The sequence below is a fragment of the Schistocerca cancellata genome, chromosome 3, assembly GCF_023864275.1.
Source record: "Schistocerca cancellata isolate TAMUIC-IGC-003103 chromosome 3, iqSchCanc2.1, whole genome shotgun sequence".
Taxonomy (NCBI): domain Eukaryota; kingdom Metazoa; phylum Arthropoda; class Insecta; order Orthoptera; family Acrididae; genus Schistocerca; species Schistocerca cancellata.
In genome coordinates, this window is record NC_064628.1 from 376,973,339 (window position 1) to 376,988,886 (window position 15,548).

At 49.0% G+C, this 15,548-nt stretch overlaps 1 protein-coding gene across 1 annotated transcript in view; it reads left to right on the forward strand.

Annotated features, from left to right (window-relative positions):
* Nucleotides 1-15,548, forward strand: part of LOC126175066 (cell division cycle protein 27 homolog) — a 215,934-nt gene that overhangs the window by 93,094 nt on the left and 107,292 nt on the right. The window contains exons 7-8 of the mRNA XM_049921590.1: nucleotides 2,044-2,226; nucleotides 13,575-13,818. Of these exons, the coding sequence (XP_049777547.1) occupies nucleotides 2,044-2,226; nucleotides 13,575-13,818 (427 nt within the window). The remainder of the gene's footprint in view (nucleotides 1-2,043; nucleotides 2,227-13,574; nucleotides 13,819-15,548) is intronic.

Below are 15,548 nucleotides of genomic sequence, written 5' to 3' on the forward strand. Positions count from 1 at the left end.
AGTTTACAGCGTCCATATGACAGTCACATTTTAAGTCCAAAAGATCTGTTTATATTTGCCAAAACTTACGTTCCAGGAATAGAAACCTTTTATGTTACAACAGAGGAGATAACAAAGTTCATAAACATGTTACAAAAACAACATGAGGCTGGTTCTACCATTCCTGGGACAAGAGTGAATCATTTTTTCAAACCACTGAATGAAAACAAGTTGTTGATGAAGGGTGTTTCGTTATCTACTAAATTCATTCAAGTTCCTCATGGAATTTTAAACACTGCCTCTAACACAATTAAAGAAGAAACGTTTGTTGCAGCTATCTACGATAACCAGTGGTGGCTTAGAAAAATTCTAGAGATAAGTGAAGAACACAGAGATGCAAAAGTCAAGTTCATGAATCCAAGTGGCCCTTCCTCAAGTTATTCGTGGCCACTTCACACTGATGTTTGGTGGATACCTTATGAAAACATTTTAATGACTTTGACTGCTCCTAGTGCAAGCACAAGTACTGGTTGTTTATATACTTTTGAATCAGACATAATATTGTCCATTGAAAACTTGTTTGACAGAATCAGTGCTTTTTAGAATTGTATGAATGTGTTTTATAAGAACTGATCATCATTTGTGACCACTAGGTAAGAGTCACAAAATGAAACGTGTATATTATTATTTTTCTTCTTTCTGTTTTAAATGATTAAACAAAACAAATATACTTCTGATTTTTTTATGTTGAAATGTATGACAATAGGAATTCTTCGATACAAAATTTAAAATGTTGCACTGTTGCAGCATTTTTATAGTTTAGTTATATAGAAGGTCCTTTTATCTTTCTAATGACACCAAATTGATTTATAAATAAGGGAGTTATAGTAGTTAAAAACTTTCAACCTACCTTTCGTGCTGACGTCAGATGGAGAAAATGCTAGACATTTCAAAATAGCCCCCTTTCTACAGTTTTGATCTAAAAAATCGAAAAAAAATATTTTATCACTTTCTGTCTATGTACTTTCTTACATCAAATTTTTACAAATATCTGTGACATGATTTCAACTAGATTTCTTTATTTGGGGTGATTTTAAATGAAATGAGCCAGAGGTGTTGATCATTTACAGTAAAGCTGGACAAATGGGAGAGCTTCACAACACTTGTATTGATGATGTTTGCAGTACCTTCAGTCCTTCAGATACAATTTTTGTCTGAATACGACGTCTGTGAGAAACTAAAACTTATGCAGCTAGGAGGCTGGACTGTGGTGCTCCTGGAATACGCCATACTGTCAGCTTTGAAGAAGACATCCTATATCAAACAATGGAAAATCCAGCGTGGAATGTAACAATAGTATGAAAAAGAGAGATAGGGTATATGCCGAATCGCAAATAGGCACAAAAAAAGACTGTCACAAAATGAGCATTCAGCCAACAAGTCATTTTTTGAAAAAGGACCATACACACACACACACACACACACACACACACACACACACACACACACACACACACACACTTGGTGTGTGTGGGCTGAAACAGGGTTCACTCTTGACTCATGAGACAAATTTGCTGAACAACTAGAATGAGAAGTAACTACTCCAAGGTCAGGAAATATGATGGCAACTGGAATGGTGCCTTCACACCACATTCAAATGATGCCCAACGGTATAGGATGATAAGCGAGCAGTTGGTGTCGTGTGGTTCTCTGGCTGTGATTGCAGAATGACTTTTATATATTACGTGTAAACTTTTAACCTATTGGCAATAAATGAGATACAGTGTGTAATTGTATCTGCAGCAATTTGTTGGAAATGTGTGATATGTGTATTCTTTGTACAATAACAGAAGAAATTATTGGCCAAGAAGACTATATGTGCTGAATGTATTTAAACATAACCAGTTTTTATTGAATTCACTTTATGTCCTTTATTAGTATCGTTTCTAATTTTTGGAAGTTAAAAAATTAAAGTTGTAGAATACATTGTTCTATTTCTTGTTTCCTAAATTTTAGGAAGAACATGAAAGTTTTTGTATTCATTATAAGTTATATTTGTTTCAGCAATTGATTAGTCGGAAGGAGACACCTCTCCAGCAAAGTAAACCAGTCTTCAGTCAGTCTGGGAATACAAGCAATGCGTCAAACATTGTCGCAGCAACGAGTCCAACTGTTGCATCTGCTCTTCAACCGGGTCAGAATGTGCGAAGGAGTTCCAGACTATTTAGTAATAGCTACTCTGTAAAGGTAATTAACCAATTAGATAGTTTTGAAAATTATACACTTCCACAAAACTTAAAGTAGAAATTATTTAACCTTATTGATTGCTTAGCAAATACATGAGTGCCGTGATAATCGCTGTAGAATTGAAAACATTTGCACACTGTACTGTTCTAACAAAATAGTTTCAGCGTGATAATTCTGATAAAACTTACGAAGTAGGATAGTATTTTTGTTTCTGATTGAAAGAAGTGCACGTCATATTCATTTTAGCACTTGGGTTTATTTGTTGTTATGCTTCCAGAAGAATGATTCACCTAAAGAAAACTGCTGTTTTTATGTTTAATCTATCCATTATTTAAAGTGCAATGATGTAATAGAACAACTTGGTGCAGTATCATGTAACACTATGAAGTGTTTGCAGCTATAAATGTAAAACAATGCACATAAATAGATGAAAAGACCTAGTACTGTTTATTTTTGCTGGTAATAGGAAGCAGTAATAACAATGAAATACCTTGGAATAACCATCCCTTGTGACCTGAATAGGACTCACCTCATGAAACTAACTGTACAAAAAGAAGCATAATTAGAACAGGAAAAAAGTGGCATGGATAATCGGTGCAGTGCGTCCTGTAACCTACCAACCTGTTTCCCCTTCCCGCACACATGCCCCCATTCCCCAACCCCCCACCCCACCCCCCACCTGCACTGCCCTATCACTCTTCCCAATCTGCTTCTTTTATGTCTATACCACACCAGCACTCTCTTTCCGTCTCCCTTCTGCATATGCACTCCTGTACCCCCAACACACACCCATGTACTCCCTTGCACCCTCGCTCATACATGCACTCCCTTGCACCCTCCCTCACACCTCTCCCACATGAGCACTCAATTGCAGCACACTACAACACCTGCACTCCCTCACTCACCTGCAAACTGCACACTCCTCTGTACTTAGTCATTGAGGTGCAACTCTTGCACAACCCCCTCAGTCTTCCACTCTCGTGCATCCTTGTCTTACCTGCCCTCTTACACCCACATCAGATGTGCACTCTCTTGGCACCACTCCAATCCCGTCCACCATCCTACCTGCACGAACATGCACCTGCCTCCGATAACTGCAGTGTCTGTGTGCTCTCCTTGCCCCTCAACATCATTTATATTTCACAAATTTTTTCTTTTAGTAACATATAGTGGAGATATATCGGATTGGTCAGTGCTTTCAAAATGAAATGCTATGACTGAAATACTGGAATAGTTGAACATTTTGTCAAGAAAAGTACACTTAAGTTATTACTCCATACACATTAGTTACTACCTCTCCATGTTACCACTATTCAGCCTTAACCATTATCTAATTTTTCTGGATAAGTTGACTAATCACTCTTCTTAAAATTCTGCTGCTGGACGTTGTAGCATCTTAAAGTTGGAGCCAAGTTCTTCATGTGCATGGAAACATGAAAATTACTTGGATCCAAGCATGAATTCTAGGGAAGATGTTCAGAAACATCTGTCTTGAACTTCTTACAATAATTCTTAGATCAAACAGTGCACGAGTGTACTGCCAGTTCATAGTGTCTAACGGGCAAAATATTTCGGTGATCAGACATGTCACCACTGTCAGGTGCGCTGACAAACTCAGCTCCTGAGTGCACGCAGCTAAGTAATACCCCTGCGACTGTGAGCTGCTCTGTCCATGGCCACGCACCTGCGGTAGCAGAGACGTTAGTGTTGATCCAAGTTCTTTGTTCATCCCAATCACCAGTGTGTTTTTTTTCCTGAGATTCTTCTTAATTAAGCTCAGTGCTGGTTCCCATGCTTTGATAAGATTATAGATGCAATCTCTGTTGATGAGATCATCTCTGGTGCAAATTTCAAGACCCCTCTAACAACACTACCAGTATTTTGAAGTCTGTGTCAAGATCCTGGTACGTTTGTACTCACATTTGTACTTCATCATGTGATTCTCAGACAAACAGCACCCTGCGACCACTGACTGGTTGGATACAGCAGTTGAGTGTGCCTCTGATATTGTCAGAAACGATCTTTGATGGTGCGCACACTCTGTGCAGCACATGTCTTCCCACATTGACATGGAATCTGGTATACGTAGTGATGGGGGGAGCCAACTGTTTTCAACAACCGAGTGGTCAGTCGATTGTTTTTTCCTTCACTCAGTTTTTTCAGTCGAATGAAGCAACCGAGACTAGTCTCTGTGGCCATATCAACTATATGAATGTTTTCACTCACTCATGTGGTTTGAGTGGTTCCATTCAATGTGAGACAACTGACTGACCTATATTTCTTCAGGTACACAAGCTATATGAATGTTTTCTCTCTCTCTCTCTCTCTCTCTCTCTCTCTCTCTCTGTCTCTCTGGGGGTATAGTGATTTCACTCCCATACTTTTTCACACTTTTCTGTGGGAGGAGAGTCATTGGGATGGACGTGTGGCACCACCGCCATAGCCACCTCATGCTGCGGCCATAGTCAGGATTGCAGTCGACACGAGAAGGTGCCACTGTGGCTGCGGCAAGCGCAGCGCAGCATTGCCGGGACCTGTGCTAGTGGTGACTGGCCTCTGCGCCACCTTCTCGCCCTGGCTGCCAACCCTGGCCGTGGCAGCAGTAAGACGCTGATGTGGAGCATATGTGATGCTCAGAGGCATTTTCCACTTGAAACTCAGTCAGTACACAAAACACCAACGGATTGTGCCAACTGTTTTCATTTAGTTGCTCCCACGACCAATTTCACTCAAAAGAAATGAACGTATAATAATGTAACTAATATATAAAGTTGCTACTGACTGATTTACTTGTTATCCTTGTAGTTGCTCACATACATACACTGGTTTCATTCAAAAGAATGAATGAATAATTCAACCAATTTGTAAAGCTACAATTGAATGAGTTGATTGTTTTCCAACAACCGACTGAATCGATTGGTTTCATTCAGTTGTCCCCAACACTAGGTATACGTTGGTCTTACGCAAACCAAGATCGTGTTTGATGCTTCCCAGTAATGCTTGTGTTTTATTGGGTAGGAAAAAGACAGTTCTTACTCAGTAAGTCAGATTTTTCCCAGTAGTGCACCAGTGTACAGTATAAAGGGAGGGCTTGCCCCTCCTCCATGACTTCTTACATCTCCACACATTGTACGGTTGTGGTGGGGTGGAGAGCACGCTTGAATTGCCATTCTGGGTACCATACTTCTTTGGAATAAAGTTGTGAGTGTTGGAGTTCTTTGTGCAGACACTCTGCATCTGAAATGGTGTGTGCCCTGTGTGGTAATGTGTTGCACACTATGAAATTACTGTACACTTGTGAACTGTTCCCTCAACAAATATGCTGAGAGAAAGTGAAGAAACACGGAATAATTCTTAGGTTTGTAGGGTAGTGTGTGACTGAGTATTGCCAGATGGATGGCCACTACTGTCACAGGGTGTATACGACCCGGGATAACCGGGAATTCCGGGAAAAACCCGGGAATTTTTTCATCCGGGAGAAAACCGGGAAAATCCCGGGAATTTTTCGGAATTTCGGGAATTTTTCATTGTTTTAGCTTTCAGTTACATTTTTGAAGTTTTGACTGCAGAATTGATTCTCTAGCAAACAATGTTATTGTATCCTGCTACTGGAGAATGATACTGCAGCAATAAAATATAAACGAGAGGGAAAAAAATAAAACTGTAGTGGCAAAGGAAATGTGCATTTTACGGCAACAAAACACCGTGCACGCACAAGCGTCTACAGATAGCAAAAATATGTTAAAGGCCGTAGGGCGCAGACTGTAATTCTTCGTAACAATAAACTGCTTGCTATGAGCATGACGTCACAACTGTTCACATTAGGTTCGTTTGACCAGTTTCCAGCGGTCTGTTGCGCATGCGCATTTGACTCGCGTATAAGCAGTACCTTCTCTCGCTTCCCGCTTCTTGAAGTTTGGCTGTTAGCTGCATCGGTAGTAGCAGCAAGATTCGCGCTTGCACAGAGTTGTCTGAGTTGTAGTGGGGAGGGGGTTAGTCTCCACGTGACCCGTGTTTACGTTAAGTGATTTCGCTGCTTCTCTTCGTGTACAGCTCCCACGTCAAATGAAAACAAAACGGATTTCTGTGGCCGGGAGCTATCAAGTGAATTAAAATGCATTCACATAATTACAGAGGGCAAAAATATATTATTAATTTCAGTTTCTGATTTTTTCTTTCCAAGTTAGTAGCAGTCAAGCATTAATCGCCTTGCAGAAGAATGAAGTTATTTTTACAAGTTTGCTAAAGAAATTCCGCTGAGGCAATCATTTTATTTGAAACGAAGTGTTTCATTTAACAATTTTGGGTACTTCCAACTGTTCGGTGAATTTCAAGTGCACGTTATCATCTTCTGCCATGTATGGCATTATGCCATAATAAAGAACCAAACATGAGATCGTAGAGTACTGGTACTCCAAGAAAATTTACATTCCAAAAACCACACTGAAAAGCTTAATATCAGATGGGACCTACTTCATTGTGAATCTGGAAAAAACCAATGTGCACTTCAAGCCGAATTATGCACTTTAGTATGATTGACGAAATTTTGATGTCTTTTGGAGTATCCTCTGATGCCCTGTTTCTTTTATGGTGTAGTGTAAGCTCTCTTAGTGCTTTATACACACGAACATGCGGGCTTCCTACACCACTGCAGTTGCACACTCACAATAATTCGTTTTTGGCGCTCTCTGGCAACTGGTAAATCGAACCTATAACTAACAGTATTGCGAACGGTGGTTAGAAAAGCGTTACTTTCAAAGTAAATTTCTTTTTACGCAAGATGAATTATGTTACGTGTGTGAAAGTGGGATGGATATCTAAATCACAGAGCGTTCGAAACTGAACAGTTTGAGGACCAGCCACTTCAAGAATTTCGAGCCGAGGCATTTATGTCACAATTTTAAATTTACTGGCACATTTGTGTGATGTATCTTAAAGTATATCACACCAAAAAAGACAAATATTACACGTGAAAGCTTAGCTTTTCTTGTAGATATACGGTACTGTGTACATTAATGTAAACCGTTAACTTTTCCTCTTGTGTGTTCGCGCTATGTAACCAGTAATCTTGCTAGTGGCTGACTTTAACACGTGCCCTATGCTCTGAATAGCTGCTGTCATCGGCTGGCGAGATCTCGTGGCTTGAGATATGACTCGCTTACAAAAGGACATCACAACCTCGGTTGCAACGCTCCGCAAACTAACAAGCTGTGTTTGGTGCAATTCGAATTTATACTTTCATAATACGAAAATATGCTGCGTATATGTTGCTGCAAATCAAAGGTCTTTCCAAAACTTCTCTGCTCCGGCTTTTCTTTTTTTTCCGGGAAGTTCTACGCGATTATATAAAACGTTAACCATTCAAGGGATTTATAAGTTTTACAGTTCCGAGGGAACTTTTTCTGTGCTAAGTGACAATAGGTCGCCCGGGAAAAAGCATATTTTTTAAACGGGATATCCGGGAGAAATCCGGGAATAATCCGGGAATTTTTTTTCCTTGTCCCTGTATACACCCTGTGTCATGATGAACATTCGTCTTTCAACTCTGGCGCACCACTTTTTGTCTGTCTCCCCCCTCTGTCTGTCTCCCCCCTCTGTCTGTCTCCCCCCTCTGTCTGTCTCCCCCCCTCTGTCTGTCTCCCCCCTCTGTCTGTCTCCCCCCTCTGTCTGTCTCCCCCCTCTGTCTGTCTCCCCCCTCTGTCTGTCTCCCCCCTCTGTCTGTCTCCCCCCTCTGTCTGTCTCCCCCCTCTGTCTGTCTCCCCCCTCTGTCTGTCTCCCCCCTCTGTCTGTCTCCCCCCTCTGTCTGTCTCCCCCCTCTGTCTGTCTCCCCCCTCTGTCTGTCTCCCCCCTCTGTCTGTCTCCCCCCTCTGTCTGTCTCCCCCCTCTGTCTGTCTCCCCCCTCTGTCTGTCTCCCCCCTCTGTCTGTCTCCCCCCTCTGTCTGTCTCCCCCCTCTGTCTGTCTCCCCCCTCTGTCTGTCTCCCCCCTCTGTCTGTCTCCCCCCTCTGTCTGTCTCCCCCCTCTGTCTGTCTCCCCCCTCTGTCTGTCTCCCCCCTCTGTCTGTCTCCCCCCTCTGTCTGTCTCCCCCCTCTGTCTGTCTCCCCCCTCTGTCTGTCTCCCCCCTCTGTCTGTCTCCCCCCTCTGTCTGTCTCCCCCCTCTGTCTGTCTCCCCCCTCTGTCTGTCTCCCCCCTCTGTCTGTCTCCCCCCTCTGTCTGTCTCCCCCCTCTGTCTGTCTCCCCCCTCTGTCTGTCTCCCCCCTCTGTCTGTCTCCCTCCTCTGTCTGTCTCCCCCCTCTGTCTGTCTCCCCCCTCTGTCTGTCTCCCCCCTCTGTCTGTCTCCCCCCTCTGTCTGTCTCCCCCCTCTGTCTGTCTGTCTCCCCCCTCTGTCTGTCTGTCTCCCCCCTCTGTCTGTCTGTCTCCCCCCTCTGTCAGTCTGTCTCCCCCCTCTGTCAGTCTGTCTCCCCCCTCTGTCAGTCTGTCTCCCCCCTCTGTCAGTCTGTCTCCCCCCTCTGTCAGTCTGTCTCCCCCCTCTGTCAGTCTGTCTCCCCCCTCTGTCAGTCTGTCTCCCCCCTCTGTCAGTCTGTCTCCCCCCTCTGTCAGTCTGTCTCCCCCCTCTGTCAGTCTGTCTCCCCCCTCTGTCAGTCTGTCTCCCCCCTCTGTCAGTCTGTCTCCCCCCTCTGTCAGTCTGTCTCCCCCCTCTGTCAGTCTGTCTCCCCCCTCTGTCAGTCTGTCTCCCCCCTCTGTCAGTCTGTCTCCCCCCTCTGTCAGTCTGTCTCCCCCCTCTGTCAGTCTGTCTCATCCCTCTGTCAGTCTGTCTCATCCCTCTGTCAGTCTGTCTCCCCCCTCTGTCAGTCTGTCTCCCCCCTCTGTCAGTCTGTCTCCCCCCTCTGTCAGTCTGTCTCCCCCCTCTGTCAGTCTGTCTCCCCCCTCTGTCAGTCTGTCTCCCCCCTCTGTCAGCCTGTCTCCCCCCTCTGTCAGCCTGTCTCCCCCCTCTGTCAGCCTGTCTCCCCCCTCTGTCAGCCTGTCTCCCCCCCTCTGTCAGCCTGTCTCCCCCCTCTGTCAGCCTGTCTCCCCCCTCTGTCAGCCTGTCTCCCCCCCTCTGTCAGTCTGTCTCCCCCCCTCTGTCTGTCTGTCTCCCCCCCTCTGTCTGTCTGTCTCCCCCCCTCTGTCTCCCCCCTCTGTCTCCCCCCTCTGTCTCCCCCCTCTGTCTCCCCCCTCTGTCTCCCCCCTCTGTCTCCCCCCTCTGTCTCCCCCCTCTGTCTCCCCCCTCTGTCTCCCCCCTCTGTCTCCCCCCTCTGTCTCCCCCCTCTGTCTCCCCCCTCTGTCTCCCCCTCTCTGTCTCCCCCTCTCTGTCTCCCCCTCTCTGTCTCCCCCTCTCTGTCTCCCCCTCTCTGTCTCCCCCTCTCTGTCCCCCCCTCTCTGTCCCCCCCTCTCTGTCCCCCCCCCTCTCTGTCTCCCCCCTCTCTGTCTCCCCCTCTCTGTCTCCCCCCTCCCTGTCTCCCCCCTCTCTGCCTCCCCCCTCCCCCCTCTCTGTCTCCCCCTCTCTGTCTCCCCCCTCTCTGTCTCCCCCTCTCCCCCCTCTCTGTCTCCCCCGTCTCCCCACCTCTGTCTCCCCCGTCCCTCCCTCTGCACCCCTCACTCCCTCCGTCCCTCCCTCTGCACCCCTCACTCCCTCCGTCCCTCCCTCTGCACCCCTCACTCCCTCCGTCCCTCCCTCTGCACCCCTCACTCCCTCCCTCCCTCCCTCCCTCTGCACCCCTCCCTCCCTCCCTCCCTCCCTCCCTCTGCACCCCTCCCTCCCTCCCTCCCTCCCTCCCTCTGCACCCCTCACTCCCTCCCTCCCTCCCTCTGCACCCCTCACTCCCTCCCTCCCTCCCTCTGCACCCCTCACTCCCTCCCTCCCTCCCTCCCTCTGCACCCCTCACTCCCTCCCTCCCTCCCTCCCTCTGCACCCCTCACTCCCTCCCTCCCTCCCTCTGCACCCCTCACTCCCTCCCTCCCTCCCTCTGCACCCCTCACTCCCTCCCTCCCTCCCTCCCTCTGCACCCCTCACTCCCTCCCTCCCTCCCTCTGCACCCCTCACTCCCTCCCTCTCTCCCTCTGTACCCCTCCCTCTACCCCTCCCTCTATCACTCCCTCCCTCTGTATCCCTCGCTCTGTCCCCTCCAACCCTCCCTCTGTCCCCTCCCACCCTCCCTCTGTCCCCTCCCACCCTCCCTCTGTCCCCTCCCTCGGTCTGCCCCCTCCCACCCTCCCTCTGTCCCCTCCCTCGGTCTGCCCCCTCCCACCCTCCCTCGGTCTGCCCCCTCCCACCCTCCCTCGGTCTGCCCCCTCCCACCCTCCCTCGGTCTGCCCCCTCCCACCCTCCCTCGGTCTGCCCCCTCCCACCCTCCCTCGGTCTGCCCCCTCCCACCCTCCCTCGGTCTGCCCCCTCCCACCCTCCCTCGGTCTGCCCCCTCCCACCCTCCCTCGGTCTGCCCCCTCCCACCCTCCCTCGGTCTGCCCCCTCCCACCCTCCCTCGGTCTGCCCCCTCCCACCCTCCCTCGGTCTGCCCCCTCCCACCCTCCCTCTGTCTCCCCCGTCTCCCCACCTCTGTCTCCCCCGTCTCCCCACCTCTGTCTCCCCCGTCTCCCCACCTCTGTCTCCCCCGTCTCCCCACCTCTGTCGCCCCGTCTCCCCCCCTCTGTCGCCCCGTCTCCCCCCCTCTGTCGCCCCGTCTCCCCCCCTCTGTCGCCCCGTCTCCCCCCTCTGTCGCCCCGTCTCCCCCCCCTCTGTCGCCCCGTCTCCCCCCCCTCTGTCGCCCCGTCTCCCCCCCTCTGTCGCCCCGTCTCCCCCCCTCTGTCGCCCCGTCTCCCCCCCTCTGTCGCCCCGTCTCCCCCCTCTGTCGCCCCGTCTCCCCCCTCTGTCGCCCCGTCTCCCCCCTCTGTCGCCCCGTCTCCCCCCTCTGTCGCCCCGTCTCCCCCCCTCTGTCGCCCCGTCTCCCCCCCTCTGTCGCCCCGTCTCCCCCCCTCTGTCGCCCCGTCTCCCCCCCCTCTGTCGCCCCGTCTCCCCCCCCCTCTGTCGCCCCGTCTCCCCCCCCCTCTGTCGCCCCGTCTCCCCCCCCCCTCTGTCGCCCCGTCTCCCCCCCTCTGTCGCCCCGTCTCCCCCCCCCTCTGTCGCCCCGTCTCCCCCCCCTCTGTCGCCCCGTCTCCCCCCCCTCTGTCGCCCCGTCTCCCCCCCCTCTGTCGCCCCGTCTCCCCCCCCTCTGTCGCCCCCGTCTCCCCCCCTCTGTCGCCCCGTCTCCCCCCCTCTGTCGCCCCGTCTCCCCCCCTCTGTCGCCCCGTCTCCCCCCTCTGTCGCCCCGTCTCCCCCCCTCTGTCGCCCCGTCTCCCCCCCTCTGTCGCCCCGTCTCCCCCCCTCTGTCGCCCCGTCTCCCCCCCTCTGTCGCCCCGTCTCCCCCCCTCTGTCGCCCCGTCTCCCCCCCTCTGTCGCCCCGTCTCCCCCCTCTGTCGCCCCGTCTCCCCCCTCTGTCGCCCCGTCTCCCCCCCTCTGTCGCCCCGTCTCCCCCCCTCTGTCGCCCCGTCTCCCCCCTCGGTCTCTCCGTCTCCCTGTATCCCCCCTCTGCCCCTTCACTACCTCCCTCTGCCCCCCTCACTCCCTGTGCACCCCTCACTCCCTCCGTCCCTCCCTCCCTCCGTCCCTCCCTCTGCACCCCTCACTCCCTCCGTCCCTCCCTCTGCACCCCTCACTCCCTCCCTCCCTCCCTCCCTCCCTCCCTCTGCACCCCTCACTCCCTCCCTCCCTCCCTCCCTCCCTCCCTCCCTCTGCACCCCTCCCTCCCTCCCTCCCTCCCTCCCTCCCTCTGCACCCCTCACTCCCTCCCTCCCTCCCTCCCTCCCTCTGCACCCCTCACTCCCTCCCTCCCTCCCTCCCTCTGCACCCCTCACTCCCTCCCTCCCTCCCTCCCTCTGCACCCCTCACTCCCTCCCTCCCTCCCTCCCTCTGCACCCCTCCCTCCCTCCCTCCCTCCCTCTGCACCCCTCACTCCCTCCCTCCCTCTCTCCCTCTGTACCCCTCACTCCCTCGGTCTGCCCCCTCCCACCCTCCCTCGGTCTGCCCCCTCCCACCCTCCCTCGGTCTGCCCCCTCCCACCCTCCCTCGGTCTGCCCCCTCCCACCCTCCCTCGGTCTGCCCCCTCCCACCCTCCCTTGTCTGCCCCCTCCCACCCTCCCTCGGTCTGCCCCCTCCCTCCTTCCCTCGCTCTCTCCCTCCTTCCCTCGCTCTCTCCCTCCTTCCCTCGCTCTCTCCCTCCTTCCCTCGCTCTCTCCCTCCTTCCCTCGCTCTCTCCCTCCTTCCCTCGCTCTCTCCCTCCTTCCCTCGCTCTCTCCCTCCTTCCCTCGCTCTCTCCCTCCTTCCCTCGCTCTCTCCCTCCTTCCCTCGCTCTCTCCCTCCTTCCCTCGCTCTCTCCCTCCTTCCCTCGCTCTCTCCCTCCTTCCCTCGCTCTCTCCCTCCTTCCCTCGCTCTCTCCCTCCTTCCCTCGCTCTCTCCCTCCTTCCCTCGCTCTCTCCCTCCTTCCCTCGCTCTCTCCCTCCTTCCCTCGCTCTCTCCCTCCTTCTCTCCCTCTGCCTCCCCCTCTCTCTCCCTCTGCCTCCCCCTCTCTCATCTCCCCTCCCTCCCTCCCTCCCTCCCTCCCTTCCTCCCTCTCTCCCTCTGCCTGTCTGTCCCCCCCTCTCTCTCTTCCGCGCCCCCTGTCCCTGTCTCTCTCTGTTGCTCCCTCTGGTTTTCTCTCCCCACTACCCCTCTCCTCCGTCTCTCCCCTTACCACTTCTGGCCCCTTTACCTCTCTTCCCTCCCCCCCCCCCTTTAATCTATATAAAGAAAAGATGAGAGGTGACTAATTCTTGGAATTGTAGCTTTGAGAAGTCAGTTTGTGATCAGAACTGTTTAATTATGATGTGGCATATTCCAGCTGTGCTGTTAGAATATTTAATTCATTCACTCTTTAGTGATGAATTTTCTTTTGAAAATCTGTCAACACCTCTAAATTAATTTATCCTTCTTCCAGTAAATTAATCAACTGAAGAAAGAAATTGAGGTCACTCTGAAAATTCAGACACACACATTATTTGAAAGTATACATAAATTTCTTCTTCACGACTTATAATTTTTGGTATCAAAGTATGTCACCTTTTTTGTGATAACATTGTGTGTTTGTACTATTTGGCAAAGATGCCAAGTACAAGTATAAATTTGCTTTAGGTTAGAATAATGCAATGTTCTTATAAGGAGTTTAATATGTTAACCTTTAATTATTTTGCAGATTTGTCTGTAGAATGTTCTTTTTCTCATAACGTGCAATTTTATTTTTAGGAGAATAACAAGAGTCCTAATAGAACAAAATTTGTAACGCCGAAATCACCCTCGAGGAAAACAAAGTCTCGAATAGCAAAGGCAAATCTAAACAAAACTAGTTTTAGTGACATGAATGAACGAAATCGCAGTGAAAAGGAGAGGCAAGAAACAATCACATCGTCTGATAATAAATTAATTAGTAATAGTATATATGGATATAATTCTACTCAGCAAGTCTTCCAGCTTCAAAAGCAATCTGCAGGCAAGTGCATGGTTTTTCCTTTCAGATTTTGGTATTCTAATGATGGTTTATATAATAAATTTTCATTAATCTGTGTGAAACTGTGATGTGTGCATAACACTTCGGAGATATGGCACTTAGAAGATTATTGGACTGAGGAAACTGGCCACTTAATATCTCTCTCTCTCTCTCTCTCTCTCTCTCTCTCTCTCTCTCTGTGTGTGTGTGTGTGTGTGTGTGTGTGTGTGTGTGTGTGTGTGTGTGTGTGTGTGTGTGTGTGTGTGTGTGTGTAAAAGTATAAACTACTTTCAGGTAGTGGTGATATTTAAATTAGTAGGGAGCATTGAATCAATGTGAAAACCTTGTTTTCCAAGTGTTTTTCTGTTGGTTGCAGTGTACTATACTAACAGGGTAGGGCTGAGAATGCAGAAATGTGTAACCACTACTGTAAAATGCAATGGAGATTTGGTTTATTGTAATTTTGGAATACAGAATCCATGAAATGACTGAAATAGATACACAGAAAGTTTTGTCAAATGTTAAGACACGTAACTGTAAGGTTATTTGGACAACTAAAATGTAAATATGTTACAAAGACAAAGGACCACTATGTTGCGATCTTAACTAGCAGGTAGTTTGTTCTTATCTTAAATATCTATAATTTTAAATGATTATGGTAGTACCTCGTGTCCGTGAAATGTAGTATATTTTGTTATGGGAAGAACATACTAATAAGTACCAGTATTGCTGGTTACTTTCTTGTTCATTTTGATTTCTTAATTGTTAAAGTTGAATTTTCTTACTTCGATACATTAGTTCGTGAAAGTGATACAAGTAAAACAAAATAATTCTATTACATAGGTAAAACCTGGAGACATGCAACTTGTTCAAACATGGCAAACATCTTTTGTTTTACTGTTGGTTTATAAGTTTTAATTTGACATAATTGAATGCTTTTTAGTCTACTCATAACATCAGAGTCATGTTATACACAGGTAGTCTTACCACCCTTTCATGGTGAGTTATTCAAATTTGTATAGCAGTTTACAAGTACTTATCCATCTATTAATAATCTCCACTAGCATTAACTAACAATCCCAAGTATTTTCTTAATGCTTCTGGAAACTCAGTTTCTGTTGTGATTACTTGTAGCCTGCGTGTCTTATTAATGCTGGTCATTCTGAAATTTGATGAGGAATTGTATCACCGACTACTTACTTCCACTGGGAGATTTGGAGGTTTTTAAGTTATACTTAACGGCTTTGTAAATTGTGTGAACAGTCCTAGATTCCTGTTAAATGCAGTCGTATAGACTCATATTGCAATGGTCAGCATGTCAAACTGCCATGCGGAGGACTTGTGTCCAGTTCCTGGTATTGCTAGGGATTTTTCTTTGGTGAAAAGATTGGCTCCTCTCTGCTTAGTGATACAGATTGAGAAACTACTTAAATTGGAAGTATCAGCTTCAATGCCCAGAAGGTAACAGTGGCGAGGAGAGGGTGATAATGACTCCGTGCTCTTCCGGGCCACTTCCAGATGCTGTCATGAGACAGAGAATGGCACAGTGGCAGTCCTGCGGGCACAATTGCAGAGATTTTATTTTAACTATAGATACAACTGGGGGTAGCGCAAGGGCAGAGGCATAATATTATATGTGCTTTCATATTCTACTTAAAATGTTTTTTTAATGTAAGTGTACAATTTATGAATGTCTAGTTGTGAAACTTCCAGTAAATTGAAGATGAGTTTCA